Source organism: Magallana gigas, chromosome 2 (genome assembly GCF_963853765.1).
Source record: "Magallana gigas chromosome 2, xbMagGiga1.1, whole genome shotgun sequence".
Lineage (NCBI taxonomy): Eukaryota > Metazoa > Mollusca > Bivalvia > Ostreida > Ostreidae > Magallana > Magallana gigas.
In genome coordinates this window covers 37,747,190-37,766,241 of record NC_088854.1, presented here as the reverse complement: position 1 = coordinate 37,766,241, position 19,052 = coordinate 37,747,190, and the positions used below count along the sequence as shown (strand labels likewise).

Below are 19,052 nucleotides of genomic sequence, written 5' to 3'. Positions count from 1 at the left end.
TTTTCAAACGTACGAAGGTTGTCCAAAAAGTTCGTTGAAACGTACTTTTATTCAAAATAAACGGCACCATTATCAGGAAAGTATTATAAGTAAGTATACAGGCCGCATGGCACAGTCTGACGTTGAGTTATAACGACGGTTCTATAATTATCGCTTGTGCTACTTGTGGATAAGTAAACTCGAACTATTTTGAGGTCTTTCTTGTTTCCTTTATCGTTTGTTTTGTTTCTATCGGTGTTTTACCTCAGTCGACACAATTTTAAGATGGCGCGCTGTTCCGTGCGGACAGCTGACGTCGCTTTTTCAGACGTTTTTATAAAAACTGTAACTATTCATATCTAAAGAATCAATTACAAAGTGTGGACAATTTTTACGCTGGGCCGTGCGTACTTTCCGCGACCCTGAGCTAAAACCTAAAGTAAGCTTTTCTGCTCACTTTTTGTTCGGCGTCCGTCTGTCTGTCTTCCTGTCTGTAAACTTTTTACAAATTCGACTTCTTCTCCAGAACCACTGGGAGGATTTCAACCAAAGTTGGAACAAAGCATCCTTAGGTAAAGGGAATTCAAGTTTATTAAAATGAAGGGCCACGTCTTTTTTTCAAGGGGAGATAATTAAAAAATCATTGACAATTTGTTGGTTATTTCAAAAATCTGAAAAACCATTTGGCCAGAAAAGCTGTAACTTGAGTGGAAGCATCATCAGGAAGTGTACATTTAAGTTTGTTCAAATCATGATCTCCAGGGAGGTATGGTGGAGCCACAATGGATGATCGAATTTTTATATAGGAATATATAGAGTAAATGTTTCAAAATCTGTAACTGATCATCCAGAAAAGCTGTAACTTATGTGGAAGCATTCTCAGGTAGTGTAGATTCAAGTTTATTATATTATATATCTTGTTATGTATATACAAAATGTAGAGTAAATTTTTAACAATCTTCTCTAATAAAACTGATCAGCCAGAAAGGCTGTAACTTGTGTGGAAGCATCCTCAGGTATTATTGATTCAAGTTTGTTCAAATGATGATTCCCCAAAGGTAGGGTGGGGCCCCAATGGGGGTGTCGGTTTTTTGATAGGAATATATATATATATATAAAACATTTTAAAGTTCTTCTCAGAAACCGGTTGGGCAGAATAGCTGCTACTTGTGTGGAAGCATCCTCAGGTATGGAAGATTTAAGCTTGTTCAAATCGTGATCACCAGGGGTAGGTTGGGCCGCAATTGGGGGGGGGGGGTGGAGTATAAAAATTTTACATAAGAATATAAAGGGAATTTTTTTTTTAAATCATCTAAAACACAATTTGTCTAGAAAAGCTGTAACTTTTGTCGGTTCAGTTAGTGTAGATTAAAAGATTAAAATTTTTCAAAATTATAATCTTAAGGAGTAGGATTAGACCACCTTGGGGGTTGGTTCCAATTTTACAAAGGAAAAATTTGAATTATTCACTTGTTTTAAAGCTCTAATGTTATTAAATACGGTTTTACTTTGTGCAAGCATTTTGACATATTATTCTTCAAAAAATTTTAGACTTAGGCTTCTTGACAATTCTTGACAATTCTTCAGTCTCATAAGGGGTTCAAAGTTTGATGTAAGTTTATAATCCATATATAAACAGTTGTTTAAGTCTGGTCATCTTCTCGAAAACTGCAATGCCCAATATGTAATATACCTGTAAAATCATCTGTTACAAAGACTCAATGATAAATATAAGATTTTTTTAATACAGGATCTATAATTTTACGACATTGCTCAGATATTTTGTATATACATACATACAGCTGGTTTTATTATGTCTATTGTTTCTCAGGTGAGCGATGTGGCCCATAAGCCTCTTGTTCTCTAAGAGGTCTTCCCCTACATATGTCATATTGATATAAAAGCAGGGGATTGGAGTCTGTCAAATATTTCGGATAACCTTAAGGCTCTCACATTTTTATTAGAAACACATGCATGTGGTCCACGTATTGCCGTCCTTTTTTAAACTTGTATCATACAATGCAATACAATATTGTACAACAAATGATACGATAAAATAGTACATCATATCATACAATATGATAATGATATAATACAATATTTTATGAAAGGATACAGTACTGCATCATATCATATAAATATTGTATCATATGATATTATAGTCTGTCATACTTCACTACAATATATATTTATTTTTAAAGATCATTACCATTTCAACGATTATATAAATATATACAGTGGAATATGATAATAACTGTCTTCTAAAGGTGATGCCTCTTCTAAGTGAGCTATGCAATCTGTGGTTATTTATGTTTGATGAATTGTTGACAAATTTGACTACTTAGAATAATGGGTGAGTTCATATTTTTATAGTGGTACCAACTTTTAGTATACTATCGGTGCAATTGAATGACAATGATACCAGTTTTACCGATTAAACCTGAACAGTTTTACAAATACTGATTTTACCAATATTACCAATGGAAATCAAATGGAAACTTTGGTAATATTGATTACAGTTTGAATAAAGATATTCAAGCAACAAACATATTTTACTGCCCTAATTATCTCTAGCAAAATTTTAATCATATGTTGCACCTCAGTCGTCATAGTTATTGAGAAAAAATCGCTTCCCAAAAACCGGGATCTTAATGTCTTGATTTCGCTGCCATGTTTATAACTAGTTGTGACGTTAATCATCAGTACTTCCTACTCTATAGATCGTCTGCGTATACCATTGGCAAAAACCTTTGGTACCTATGACATGCCAATGGTAGTACATTTTACCAACAGTAACTTTTGTCTATCAACGGCGAACTAAACGTACCCAATATCTGCTTTGCTCATTTTATTTAAGCCACTAAAATGCAGTGGAAACACTTGATAACTAATTTAAGATGTTATCTTTAAAAAGGACTTTGTATCGTAAATGTTTCAACCATGCATGTATCAGTATCGCCTTATCGCTGAAAGGGAGATGTCGGTCCGGTCCTCATTTTGCACCTGTGCAAATAAAGCAGATTTGAACAAGAAAGTATTAAATTAATAAATTAATAAGGTAAAAAACTATTTTTATAAAAGTGTTTTTATTTCAGGAAAAACAAATTAAATCAAAGATCTATTGAAAACATATATCATTATTATTATTTTTTGTACTTTCATAATACAATACTTGTTATGCTCTAAATATAGACACTTCCCATCTGGTCTTTGTGGAATTCAAAGCGAAACTTAGAAAGGTAATGGTTTTATGTCATACTTATATCTTTAATACTACAGTGAGTACTATTAATGGGAATGTTACAAAAATTTACCAAGTTGTCATATATTTTATTTTAATTTTCGTAAAAAGCATATGTGCTTGTGGACAGGATACACCATCACCCAAGCATAGATTCCCGGGTCTTAATCTTTTTTCCATTAAATTATTTATTTTGTGACATATTTCTAAAGTAATTCATTCTTTCATTCCAAAAATTTACTTAAAACAAATATTTTGAAATTGTATCATATATATCGATGCGTATTTTTTTCAAAATGGTTGTTTTGAGTAATTTTTCGGAATGAATGCATAAGTTATTTCAGAATAAAATTCCATAAAAAGTTAATTTCATAGCAAAAATGAGTAAAGACCCGGGAATATATACTGGTGGGGATGTCTATCCTCAAGCACCTGTGTGCAAAAAGAGGCCCATGGGCTACATCGTTTACTTCGTATCCTTTCTGTATCTTCTTTTATGAAATCTAAATTCATACCCTGCTGTTTGGAAGAGGAATTATACATTATTCAAACATAAATATTTACATCATCCATGTATAATTTCCTCTTTTTCTTACGAAAAAATATAGTCAATTCATAGCTCTACCAGCTAAACTGAAATTTACACGCTCCATTTATCGATTGGTCTTAATCTACAGCGGCTGAAAGTGACAGGGCTGAAATTGACACGCCCTGTTTAACGATTGGTCTGAATCTACAGCGACATAAGTAAACTCACGGACTGCACGAAATAATCATGATGATGCCAGACTCAGTCTCACAAGAGACGATTTGGCTGTTTCTTTTAGCTAACGTACATGTACTTATGTACATTAACAGTAAAGTGAATTTTACTAACTTTTCATAATCAATTTATCAATTAGTTAAATAAAGATGTTAATAGAAACAATAAAATGCTTTCTTTGATGATTCATGCGGGTTATGTATTTTTCCTGCAATGTCGCTACCTTCATATCCCGAGTGAATCACCAAAGAAAGGATTTCATTGTTTAAATATTTACATCCACCAAGTATGATTCCCTTTATTTCTTACAGAATTGATTAATAATTCATAGCTCTGTAGAAACTGACAGGACTGAAATCTCTACACGCTCCGTTTGTGTGGAAAATCCATTTTAAAGTCAGCAAATTATAATACTTAACAAAAAATTATATGTGTGATATCCACAGCATATTGCTGAATATACATGTGTCGTAACATGACGTTTTGGTCTTTATGGTAGGATTTCAATACCTCCGGTTGCATTGGATTTCCTGTAAAGCCTTAGAATGATGTGGTGTCTGTCGAAAATCTAGCGATCTGTGATAAATATTATAAATTCAAAATAGCTGCTTTATTGTTTAGGACATTGTTTTCAATTAACCTTTCAACGTCATAGCATATTAATGCCTTTCAAAGTTTTAAGTGTCGTACTTAGATATACTAGTAATTAGATAACTTTTAAAAACTTCATTAACAATAGCATTGATATCTTGGTTAAACTATAATTAAAGACATATTACAACTTTGGTAAAGAAATACTAAGCTGAATCTTTTAAAGAAGTTGGATAATTTAAGCTGAAAATCATTATATTTAAATTGCTTCATTGGAGTATTTTTTATGATCAGCCAAATTTTGAAAGTAGGTTATTTGAGAAATACAGAACTAACAATTTTTTCTAATGTAAATAACGCTCGTACCATGTTTTAAGTTTGTTGAATATACTAATAAAATTCTATTTCAAGTAACTTTTCTTCTTGCTAGTTCGTTAAAACCCGAAATAAACAGTATATAGTGCCTGATACCTTCAAATCTGTTTGAAACCTTGTAATTTCTATTCAGCATTCAACATGTATGTGTTAACATAACACAGAGTTGTGGGCTCTGTATCTTGCCTATAAACTAAAATCAAAGTACAGAAAGTACTGATATGAGCTGATTTTATTCAGTTGTGAATATAAAACATAAAATATGACCTGACGAAATGAGGAATCTATGTTGGATTAATTATAACTTAACAACAGCCTCGCTAATCGCTTTCCAGCTTTTGCAGCAATTTAATATTGTTTATGCGGGGAAGCAGCTTATTGAACGCTGGCGAGGGAATATAATTTATTGGACTACTTTCTTTATCGTTCGTACCATTTGAAATCTGAATACATTCATTATTATTATTTATAAATAAGTCTATTTGAAAAAAAAACAATGCCACTGAATCAGGCTTACGAATACATTACGTCAAATTTATCGATTATTTTCAAGTACGATTTCTTTCAGCGGTGATGATTTTGTGATAAGGTCCAAACACTGTTTTACTTCCGGTTTGCCTGAGTAAATGAAAGAGTTGGTTTAAAATCAACTCCCAAAAATGACTTTTATTAACTTTCATCTCCCAAAAATGACTTTTATTAACTTTCATTTAAAAAAACATCAATATCTAAGTCAAATTAATAAAAACTTGAAAAACGATTACATTTTAAGATTTTTGGAGCAAATCGTGACCCTGCCAACTAACTCAAATGATGCATCAATTACTAATAGTATCTAAAAGAAATTGGCAAAGGTCACAATTTAAACGCCATCCAATACAAAATTATTAATAAATTGCAAACAAAATAAATAATGTAGACAGAACTGATGGTAAGCAAATAATTTGCTTCTGAGAAATTCTTTAATATGTTAACATGCGACAAGAGACAAACACACAGTGACCAATAAAAAATAAATAACTTCTTTATAAGAACTTTTACGGAAGAGAGCTAATAGACCAGAGTTTAAGTTATGTTGGCTATATGATCTTTTGGATCAGAAAAGGTCACAATTAAAATCCAAACAAGACTAAATTTTAAAACTAATAGTTAACAGATCCAATGCTTGAGCAATCACAAATTATCATGTATATTGATTTAGAAGTAATAAAACTTTTTAAGAAATTAACAACGTTATTTAGTGAACATGGCGTTTTGAATAGCAATTGCTCTGTTGGCATATTCCATGATGCGCACTACCGCATCATGGAAAATATGTCAGCAGAACAGTTGCTATTCATAACGCCATGTTCACTAAATAATCGTTCTTTATTACTTATATTTGCATTTTAACCGTTGCAGATCCCCTGTATTAGACCTTGACATTTAGATATTGCATAAAAAACCGTTCAGACTGTAATGTATTTTTTATTGTTTAACTCACAAAAAATTTCTTCACAGAATTAATGACGTTATAACAGTAATTCGTTTAAAATGTTAATATAAGACATGTATTAAATGCACTTGCATTTGTATTTTAAGGAGTTGGAGAAAAAACAAATGTATCGTATAGTGGTTAAACGAGGCCGAGTACAGTTCGAGTACGAACGCTTTCGCACAGCGTTTTATTTGCATTGTGACGTCATCTTTTTGCTTGGTTGACGCCATTGCGTTATGGTTTCAACTGCAGATATTCAGCGAAATTTGTCGAAAATAGCTCATTTGAGGCGTAAAATCAATATTATATTGTAGAATAACCATAAATGTCTTGAAGTATAAGCTATATTAGGGCTCGGTTCGAAAACTTGAAAACCTGAAGAGGGTTCTTACCCCGCCTAAATATAGCTTTATACATGCATTTCAAGACAGTAACATGTATTTTATACTAATGACCCTTGATATGTGATCTTATACATACATCTATTAGTTCACCATCTCTGCCTTTGTCAAATAAAAAATAGCCATTATCTGACAATCTTGAAAATTGGGCATACAAAAATCAACTTTGATAAGACCCCAAGAACAAACCAGGAGGTAAAATGTTTGGGTTTTTTTACCATTTGATGCCTTTCAGCAATTCCTTTCATATGTAGAACAGAAAAAGAAATCCCTAGGGCAGAAGTATTAAAAAAAGTTAAAAATGCGCAAAAATGATACATTTCAAGCAAAATCCCATAGGGTCCTATGTTAAAAATTAATCAACTTTGAGATGACCCCCTTAACAAACGATGTGGTAAATGTCTGATTTTTTCATCTTATTAATAAAATAATTATTATTTCAGTAGAAATTCATTAGAAAATCTAGGGCAGAACAAATTAGACCCGGCCTCGTTAAACCAAAATTTAGACCCGATTTTTATAAAAAGGGAGAAAAAAGTATCGATTGTTATTATATATAACGTCATTGAATGTCAATGACGTCACACCTTTATTACGTCTTATTACGCCAAAAATATTGTACACAAATCAATGTATAGTTAGGAGAATTTATCTTTCCTTGTACATTGAATTTTGTACTTAAGGAATGAAATATTTATTTGTTTTATACGATAAAGAATGGTTTGGGGCATTTTACGCTTTATAAACCGTATTTAAAAGCGTAAACAGTTTCAAACCATTTTATATCGTATAAAACTAATAAATCTTGAACTCATTGCTTATAATTTAATATTAATACTTTTCATTGTAGATAAAAACGGTCATTTGACCTTTAAAATGACGTAAAATTGTAAAAAAAAAAATTCGAACGTAACGCCAGGCGTATTGATACGTTTTTGACTTTAGTCTGAATATGACGTAGGCAACATTCTTTATACGATATGAAATAATTTTTAGCCAATCAGAAAGCGCGTTACAACCAGAATTAAATTATAAAAAAATATAAAAACCAAACACTTTGGTTTTATTGGGGCAATTTTTATTATACAACAATAAATAACATTTGTAATTGATGAATATTAAATATGAATAACACTAAAATACCTTGTATTGTATTTCAAACTTAAGATAATTTACACAAATATTTTTTCATACTATTGAATGAACATCGTCTGAATCAAAAAGTATTTATGAATATCGAATAATATGCGGCAAAAATATCTTGGGACAGACTAAATTTCTGCAGAAATTACACACCCACAAACAGGGACAGGGGCATGGATAACGTTTGTAATAAGAATGCAAAAATAAACAAATTAAAAAAAATATGAACCAGGAAAAAAAAATTAAAGGTACAAAAAAAAATAATACTCTATTTATCGTCAACACGTTTGACCAAATTCAACACAAATTATATTTTACAGACGGATCAATTCTCTCTAATAGTAAAGAACGGTTTTAGGGGGAAGCAAGTCTATGCAGGCATATTTTGTAATAATTTTTTAAAACTCTCTCTCTCTCTCTCTTTCTCTCTCTCTCTCTCTCTCTTTTGAATGTATAAACTCCGCCTATCGAAATCTGATTCGACAAGGTTTACTCAAATCGATTGTTGAACTTTTATTTTGGAGTGATCGCCTTTCAAAAGATTGTGCTAAGTTTACAATATAGACACTTCTTATCTGCTCTTGACCATGTTGGTTATACAGCGAAACTTCATCAAAGGTAATGATTAATTCAATGTAAAACTCCCATTTGTGTATCAAGATTCGTCTAGCAATACCTAACGAATACCACAGGTTTATTACAAATCAAAATATCAAACTGTTGATAAAATTAAAACACGTATTTATAAATTTGATCTTATAGAATCGACATTGCATGATCAAATTAGTTATTACCCTTGAACGTCACCCATATTTACTTAACTGAAATATGTATTTCACGTTTTCAATACCTTAAACGTGATGTGGGTTCCTATTCATTTGGATGCTTACATATATTTATACAATAATATTACAATATGCACGCGCCTTGCCAAAATAGCAATCAGACTTCTGAGAGACTGCTCGATTAATGATCATATGTAATTAAATGAAGTTTTAAAAAACTTTTCTCTTATAGTATCACCATTGTTTCTTGTTTTGCGTGAATTTATTTATTATCATTATAAACATAGGGTGAAGCTGACGGAAGTGTTTTTCTGCTTAATGTATTTATCTTTTTGAGCCAAAACAAAATTTCCACTTTTTCTTATAAAATACAAATAGTTGAGTTTAAAAATATTTAAGAACATACATCCTTCTTTAAACAACAAAACCATGCTTCAGAATTGATACTCTTACAATCCAAGAAATTGGGAGTAGCGGAGCGGAATAAAGACTCTTGACTTGGAAAAATGCTGAAACCGGTCATTCTATTTTTTCAACTTTAACAAGAACTTTTAATAAGTGACTATGCGTAGGACCTTTTCTTAAAGGGGAAAGCCGGGCCCTAAATGTTAACATTAAAGGTCCGGCCGGACCATTTTACGGGGCGGTCTTTTAGTTATACGACACCTCCGGACACCAGTCAAAAATCAAAACTACTGATTATTATATTAAGAATTTGACAAAAATTTGTACAGTAATAGAGAATAAAGATCTTAAAGGTTGCATCAATTAGGGTTTACAGTCCAAACTTAAAAATCAAGCTTTGGGGGTTGCTGAGGCCTATACAAAAAAATTAATGTTTCAAACATGGTTTAGTATTGATTGGCTAGAATGTTTCTGAACAATTATTTGGCTTGTTTCTAAGAGAGAAAACACAGATACGATTAAATTGTTAATTAACGATAGACGACCATAGCACCATGTTAAAGAGTTACCTAATAAATATAAAAAACTTTCTTTAAAACAAATGTTAGATTCAATTTGTTAAACTTTTATGGAAGATAAGCGGTTTTTTTTATCATACCATTAACAAATGTTAACTGACAGTTGACGGATTCCATGCCAAAGCAATCATAAATGCACATTTTAATCTTCATGTACGATGACCGATTGATTAAACTTCATTTTGTCTTTTGTCAGAAAAGTCATGGCTAACCTCATAGTGGCAGCGATTGATATTGGTACAACCTTCTCTGGTTATGCATTTTCTTTTGGGCACCAATACATGAAAGACCCATTGAAGATCTCAATAAATTTATGGACTGCAGGCTGCGGAGGTGTAGTGTCTTTAAAGACATCGACATGCGTTCTTTTTGATCCAAAGGGAGAGTTTCATTCCTTCGGTTATGATGCTGAGGATAAGTATTCAGAATTGGCCCTTGATGACAATCATCATGATTGGTATTACTTTAGAAGATTCAAAATGACTCTGTACAAAAGGATGGTATGTTTATTATCATTTTTACTTCTGGTTTACTGATATATATTCGTTTACTGAATTTTTAAAAATATATTTTCAAATCTCGAATTACGTATTACTCTACACCGCCCTGTTCATTAAAATTATCAATCAAAAACGTTCAGTAGCAATTTTCGTATTGCTTGTATATAATATATTAATGATTCCTAATATTTTTTTATCGGCAAAAAACTTAAGATTGGCAAAACGCCATCCCTAGAACTGATTGAAGGTGAAAAAAGAAAGATTAGAGATAGAGAAGAATAGACTGGGAGTTTAAAGGAATAGGCTTCATATTAAAGAACAATGGCTCGTTATCAAACAAACAAGATTACACTTGGAGCAAGAGAAACACAGCATAAAAATTTGTCAGCTTGGAATTATTTTCAATATGCCACAATCACTTCACAAAATCAAAGTACTGACGAGAGTTGATTTTATCGATTATTATTTATTTTAAAATCAACGATATGTAATTTTGCATACATGGCAAGTAAATTCCTATTAGTATTTGAATTACGCACATTTTTATAATATGAATTCTCCTACAGGAAATTCGTGAAAATCCAATATCAATCATGTTGTGTAATATTCAAAGAATTAGTTCATCAAACTGCGTATCAGTAATCGAAATAGTTATGAAAAATTTTTATGGATCCAAACAAAATTGAACACTAGTCTCGTTTAACCAGACTCTCAGCTGTATCCGTTGATCTCCGACAAGCAAGGGAGACTCTCTGCTTGCCGGATGCCGAGCGTCTGGTTGAACGAGACTATATTGAACTCTGGCGTAGGAATACATAAAATGTACGACTTTTATTATTTATAATTTATATTTAAACTATTAATGTCTTGTTTCTCGCATTTCAATGAGGAATATGTACATGTCTATATAAGATGTCGTTATCTACGCTAGATAATTCATACTGTAATGCAGGAAATAATAAAAAAAACAACAACATGCTGCTTAAAATCTGGCTTCAATCATATGTCTTCTGTTTCTGTTCCATCATTCACTGTGTCCACGATGCACGAATTCATATCCGTCATTAATAACAATTATTTCTTCTCGATATGGGACTTCATTATCAATGCAGATAATTGTGCAAAACTGAAGTTGCCACATTGATATTATAGGCTCTTTTGGGCGAAAACATAACTGTTCCTCCTGATGTGTCCACACAACGAAACTGCATTTTCCACACTCCATCTTTCAGTGACGTTTCTTGTTTTCGCATGTGCCACATTATAGGAGTAGTTGGGTTTAAGGCAGATATATGCAAATATGGCCAAAGGGGATCAGCTAAAAGCTATACTCTTGATATTTTTTGTTTTTAAAAAGTTTGCAAAATACATGTATATAATTGTTCCGATCCATACAAATGAATCATGGGATGATCCGCGCCATATACCTACTTTAACAAACTTTAAATTGGCATCACAGACAGTCATAATGTTAACTGAATGATTATTTTTCCTATTAAGAAATACATTTTCCTCAATAGACAGGGACTTAATTCCAACACGTGTCCCATATATTAGGCCTATAACATTTGTAAACCCACATATTCTTGAGAAATTAAACATGGTATTTGTAATTGCAGTCTCATTGTTTGGTACTTTAATGTAACTCGGACTTCTTTCTACCAAGGATATAGGCACGTCCCTTACAATCCTTGATATGCTATCTTTACTTATAACATGATGATCCGCAGTAACTGTTTGGAAGTTCCCAGAAGCAAAAAACGTAAAGCAACTGTGACCTGGAGGGACGGTGGCAGCGAATGTGACCTTCTTGTTGGCTTTGTAATGTCGTTTTCTAGCTGCTGGCATATGCCCAGACTCAAATGGCGAGGGAGTCTAACTTTGATAATACAATTTATTTCAAGATCATCCATGCAATCCAATGGGCTGTTTTTGGTCCCTAAATACTCTTTCTTTTCGTAAAAAAAAATCCTACGATTTATTATGGTAAAGGCAGCTGTCATATTCAGTTTGTTTCTAAGATATTGATTTACCTCATCTAAAATTATTTCTAACTAAGGAGATGAGATAGGAATGAAATCACCAAAACGCTTAGAAAATAGGTCAATGTTCTTCCTGTTTAAAGCTTTTAACTAACATTGATTATCAGCTGTTTTGTACGGAAAACGTGGAATCTAAATAATATACCGTTTCCCTGCTCTGCTGCTATTGGCAATACATTTTTGTCATGTCATCTGCAACAGACGATCATACATATGTGGCGGATTATCGATATAGGTAAGCAGATGTCATATTTTCATTTAAACTATATATGTATGATGAATATAAAACGAAAGTACCGTAGTACGATCTCTTGAATTGATCCTTACTTTCCAAATTTAAAAAAAAAAATTTGCAGTAAAAGACTTTCACTGAAACTTTGACATTAAACTAATGTATATTGATTAAAATAGGTACCGCTAGGTAGCAATAGCAGTGGAAGCCCGGATTTGCAAGCCAAAATGAGGGAAAGACAGAATTCTGAAAAGGAGCATGTTTTTCATTTCCACACATGCATGTGCATCTAATGTATGTATTAATATGCGTATGGTTTTTGTTTATAATTGCTATTGTATATAAAAAAGTAAAAGGCAATTTATAATATAATTAACTACTAATATTTTGTTCTGAAGAGTTAAATATATATAATGCATTCATCAATAATAAAATTTTTCAGCTTCAAACATTATCATAAGCACTACTTATCTTATATCTACATATTTAGCATAGACTAGTTCCTTTTTTAATTTTTCTTCGTGATTTTTATTAATTAAAAAATTGATCCCAAGATATTTGAGACCATGTAAAATAAAGAAAGACAACTCTTAAACAGGATCTTTCATACCAAGATTTTTGCAATAATTAAGTATTTCCTTTAATTTTTCAATTTCATTCAATTTTTTTTCTTCATCCCATTCACCAACGAATATTGTTTATATTTTCAGGTTTTTGTGGGATTTTGTCCAGCAGTTTGCCTTAAAAGAATTTTTTTATATTTTAGTTTCATATTTATGTGGATTCCAATAAAAATCATACAAACTTCATTCATGATTTTTTTTGTTTGTCATTTCTAAACTTAATAACATTTCACTTTCATAAGAATTTTAAAACAGAAATGTTTAAAAAATTTGATAAATAAGGGGTTATCTGGAACCAGACTGATATTTTAAAAATTCTCTAGAAAATAGTGTATTGTATTTTGAAGTCTATTATTGTTGAATACTGTGCCTAGTATTGGTAACAAATGCATGCAACAAAAATCTCCTACACTTATTTGGTGTAGAGATCCACCTTAATCAACTTATGGTTTTTGTAACAGGACTTAACAAGAAAAACCCTTATTGAAGATGACAAAGGAATGAAAATGAAAGCAATAAAAGTATTTTCTACTGCGATTGGTTATCTAAAAGATCAAATGTTAACCAACTGCAAAAAGCAGATGACTGGCATAGAAGAGTCCGATACAACGTGGGTTTTAACAGTGCCAGCAATTTGGGACGACAAGTCAAAACAATTCATGAGAGAAGCCGCGGAAGAGGTTTATTTTTTTTTACTCATTTACTTTCTGAGTAATGCTCTGTTAGATTTTGTAAAAGTGTTCATGAACACATACAACTTTTTACTGTATAAATACCTTTCTAGGCTGGTATATGCAGAGATAAGTTGGTGCTTGCCCTTGAACCTGAAGCTGCTTCGTTGTACTGCATGCATCTTCCAATACATAAAGACAGTGACAATTCTACATTTGGGGTCTTTAAATCTGGAGAAAAATATATGGTTGTTGATGCTGGAGGTATGATAACGTATTTAAATTTTCTATCCCTTAACACTTCTAACGTGTTTGATTTCAAATTATTATTTATTTCAATTTAGGTGGAACAATAGACATTACTGTCCATGAAGTCGGGGAAAATGGATCTGTAAAGGAACTCCATAAAGCCAACGGAGGTGATTGGGGTGGGACCAATGTAGATGCATCATTTACAAGACTCTTGGCCGATATTGTAGGAAACGACGTTTTCGAAAAATTCAGTTCTGATAACAAGTATGATTTTCTTGGTCTTCTGCGGGAATTTGAAATAAAAAAGAGGAAAATCAGCCCTGATCTAAATGGGTTAGTGACGATTAAAGTCCCAGTCAGATTGTCAGAGACATTTTGCAAAATGAATCCGGGAATCAACATAGCAGATGTTTGTACAAGGAACTCAAAATACAGAGAACAACTGACTTGGAACATCGATAAGATTCGAATAAAGGCAAGTCTTGTGAAGATGCTATTTCGTGAAAGTTGCACCCAAATAGTAAACCATCTGAAGGAGCTATTCACACACCCTGCAGTAAACGATGTGTCATTCATTTTACTAGTAGGGGGATTTTCAGAATCACTCATGTTACAATCGGAAATAAGAGAGGCATTTAAAAACAAAAAAGTCATTATACCAGAAGAAGCTGGGTTGGCGGTTTTAAAGGGAGCGGTATTATGTGGACATGAACCCGAAAAAGTTTCAGGTAGAGTTTGCAGATATACATATGGAGTTAAGACAGCAACAAAATTCAATAGTTCCATTCATCCTAAATTTAAAAAAATCTTACACAATGGAATTGAACGCTGTGACGATATCTTCAGTATTCATGTCCGTGTGGGACAAGTGGTTGAGGTCGGGGAACAACAAGTGAAACGAACATACACACCGGTAGAACCAGATCAAACGAATGGTGTAGTTGATATATACACTTCACATGACAAAGAACCGACATACACGACAGATGAAGGATGTACACATTTGGGCAAGCTTATGGTTGACATGCCAGACACATCCAAGGGAATGGATCGTGGAGTCATTGTCCACATGACGTTTAGTGGAACTGAAATTGCTGTCACAGCGGTTGATAGAGATAACCCCGAGAGAGCTGTAACAACCAATGTTGACTTCCTTGGCTGATTTGAGTAGCCTATAGAACTGAAAATAGTATCACTGTTTAAATAGTGCAAAATAATTCTGAAATTCTTCGCTTATATGAAAAAATTGATAAACGAGATAAACATGTGGGTTTAATTCTTAAAGAAAATGACAAAACTTTTCACGCAGTAAATTTACCAAAGACGGTTGTCACAAATGAAGAATTTTACTATTAACTTTAGTTCATGAAGTCATTTACTCACTCCCTTCATTACAAAATTAAACCAATTTCTTCAGCAGCTTCTTTCTTCTAACACAGATCGGTTTGGGGTGTGGTCTTTGATATTTTAAAAAACAAATACCCCAATCCTCCAAAAAATCATCAATGGTTTAAGAAAAACACTGACTTCTCCCTTGTGTTTACAATAATATGTATGAATGAATCATATCCCTATTGTTATTGAGATCATAATTTTATGATTTTGCTAAAAAAAAAAAACAAACAAACAACCCACAGTGTGTAGATGATAAAGGCACTTTTTTCTACAAAATACCCTCAATAAGTTTAATTTTATACTAGTGGGCCAGCAAAGTGGACCGAAACCCCTTGGCTAGCGGAGATGCTTTTACGCTTACTTGTTATGGACCAATTCATTAAACTTTTCTCGTTTTAATCTCGAATAACCAATGATGAGGTCATAAGCGCAGAACTATATCAATTTAAGTGTTATGTCCAAAGCTTTAATTTAGTACATTATTACTTGAAAATTTGAATTTTTGGTCCACTAGCTTTGTTTTAAACCCAATCAAATTTAAAGTTCACCAAAATAACTCTTTTTGAGAAAACAATTCCTGTTTATTGAAAAACTATGCACAGTTTCTTTGGCTGAAATTCATAGGTGTGTCAAAGAAATTAAAAAAAAACGTGTCTATTAGAATTTAAATACAAGGTTAAAGTATAATGAACTGATATGGTCTCAAAGGACTGAATTAAAGGATTATATAGAGACAATTTTGAAAACGTTATATCTAAATCTAAAGAAAAAATAAATGGAAGTATAACATCTCAAAGCAAATGAAAATAAGAATTAAAGGGCAAAAAATGAATGAAAGCATCTATATGTGGACAATGCAAATGCATGTACATGTGTAGATGTTTGAGGCACTTTTTTCAGAAATAAATGTTTAAGTACCCCAATATTGTTATTTTTTTATATTATTGGGGCATACTTCTTTCATAAAAACAAATAAAATAAGTGCCATGTGATTATATATGAATGCAATTACACCAGTAACAATAATCAATAACATTTTTACACACGTAACTTTGCTTTTTTAAAGACAAATTTTCGACTAGAATCATAATTTAAAAAGAAAAATTAACAAGACATTTTAGTAATGTATTTTTAAAATTTCGTACAATTAATCATCGCCTCCCGATAGAGACCAAAATATTCAGACCGTCAAATATTCCTCACATGGAAGTATATGTAAACTTTGTAATAAACATAGAATTGCAGATAAATATAATTATTAACTAGAATGTAAATCACTGTTAAATATATGAATACATGAATTACATGATATAAAAATTAGACAACCATCTAGTATATGTAAATTTTGTAATAAACAAAGGTTAAAATAATAAATGCTGGTTATACTCCATTCAATATACTTATTTGACTCTGTTTCAGTGAAGTTGAAATCTAGATAAAACGTTTGAATACAAATTATTCAAAAATACTTCATACTATTTCTTATTTCTAAATAGATTGAAAAGCCAGTTTCTCATACGTTTACTTGCTTTGTAACTTTTCTCGTTTTTTCTTACCAATAAGTTAGTATATAACCCTTCATTTTTCGCTTTTAATAGAACCAAAGATACTGTCATATAAACATGTTACTTTAACAGATTAACGCGATTGGTGATATTTCGTGCACGAAATTGTGAAGAAGGCAATCATAATAGTGCATGAATTATTCATGGAGACAAGAAAGATTGGCGAGTTTCCATTGACGCAATATTGAGGGAGAATCGTTATATACACTGAAGCTCCGAGTCCGTAGCCTCGTTGTTAATTTTTGCATACTATCATATGGCTTAAGGAGGCTGGGTGTCAACAAATTAACCATTAGATCTAACCCGATTTCTTTAACTATAAACTATAAACTACAATTCAAAAAGGTTACTATACCATTTTTTTACTGGTATTTTTTTCCAAACACGAGGACCTAGTTTGAGATATTAACAATATACATATATATGGATATAAATATTGTCTCTTTGAAATTAAAAAAAAATAATACTAATAGACTAGTTTATGGCACTATAATAAATAATATTGACAACAACAAAAAATAGAAACCTAAACATGAAGTACAAAGTACACGAAGCATGCCACTACCTGACCGCATGATTAGTAATGTTAAAAGTACAAGTACCAGAGAAAGAAGATGAATATATCCCGGTCATTCTGTTACAGGCGCTTGTTTCTGTAATAAAAGTTTACCCTTTATAGTCCGTTTTAAAAGTTTATCCTATTTAGTATAATAATACCGGTAGTTATTATCATACTATAGGGTGAACTTTCATTACAGAAACAAGCACCTGTGCTTGTCAGTAGTATCAAACCAGAGGTGTAAAGGACTGGGGTGGGGGAGAGAGGCTGCCGAAATCTTCCCAATATACTGAATATCTGGGTTTTTAGTGTATCACAAAATATGCCAAAACAGGATAAATATGTTCACTTGTTTAATTTGCGTCAGTAAATTTTTGCAATTAAAAAAAATTCAAATAAAAAACAATACAAGGTATATATTTTCTGCGTATTGTATATTTGCAATGTGAATGTGAAAAAAACCCAAAATACAAATCGAAAATTTACACAAAAATTACTGGATATACTGTAGCACAGTATACACTACAGGCCTATATCAGTTAAAGTGTTATTCCCTGGGCTTTAGTTTAGGGCATTATTTTTCATGTCCCATTCATTGGAAAACCACACTTTCTTGTGGTTGAAAATTGACACAGATGTTTCAAAGAATATAAAAAAGTGTCTATCAGATTTTAAATACAAGGTTCAAGTATAATCAACTGATATGGACTCAGTGGATTAAATAAAGAAGAATTTGAAAACACACTATCTTAATAAAAAAAAATAAAGAATAACATCTCAATGCAAATGAAAAAAAGAATTTAAGGGCAAAAAATGAATGACAACATGCATCTAATAAGCAATATACCTCAATTGTTACCCCGTTTTTACGTGTTGCATTATACATCAAACCACCACTTTTAATTTTTTTAACATGTTTAATATTATGCTTCTACATGTGTAAGTGCATACTTTGGCAGCAAACAGACACACAGACATACAGATAATGAGACAAGTATACACTATCACCTTTGTTCTCATACAGATATAGAAGTAGGGGGTCTTATCATGAAGAGGGCTCGATGGCCATGGCTATTTTTAGACCGTGTTGATCTTCTTTTTAAAAAAAACCCTGAATAAAACTATAGGAACCCCCCCCCCCCCCCCAAAAAAAAAAATTAGGTAAAATATATGGATATTTCTCTTCACTTAAAAATTAAATATAGTTAATAGCTAAAGAATTTTTAATTAAAATATTATATTTTCAAATATTATATATCTTCAATATTAAGGTACATGTAAATCTAATGGTTGATTTCTTGACCATCTAGCATCCTTAAACTTACATAGCTACCACTAAGTTTTCTAAAATAAGTATAAGCCGAAGCTGCCGCCATTCCCCTCAACCCTACAAATTTGAACTTTACCTCATATATCCTTCCTGGGAAAATTTTCTGTATCTGTGCATGGTCTTAAATCTCTGGATGCTTTTGAAC

The 19,052-nt window shown here is 31.9% G+C and overlaps 2 protein-coding genes across 2 annotated transcripts in view; one reads left to right on the top strand and one right to left on the bottom strand.

The window, feature by feature from the left end:
* The first annotated feature begins 9,941 nt into the window (after positions 1–9,941).
* LOC136271526 (heat shock 70 kDa protein 12A-like) lies at positions 9,942–15,355 on the top strand. Its single transcript, XM_066071699.1, has 4 exons — positions 9,942–10,238; positions 13,597–13,815; positions 13,920–14,070; positions 14,151–15,355. Exons 1-4 carry the CDS (start codon positions 9,942–9,944, stop codon positions 15,218–15,220), a joined length of 1,737 nt encoding a protein of 578 aa, XP_065927771.1. The 3' UTR covers positions 15,221–15,355.
* Positions 15,356–17,652: 2,297 nt separating this feature from the next.
* Positions 17,653–19,052, bottom strand: part of LOC105332456 (putative protein-lysine deacylase ABHD14B) — a 52,640-nt gene continuing 51,240 nt past the window's right edge. The window contains exon 6 of the mRNA XM_066076411.1: positions 17,653–17,671. The gene's annotated coding sequence lies outside the window, so the exon portion shown is untranslated. The remainder of the gene's footprint in view (positions 17,672–19,052) is intronic.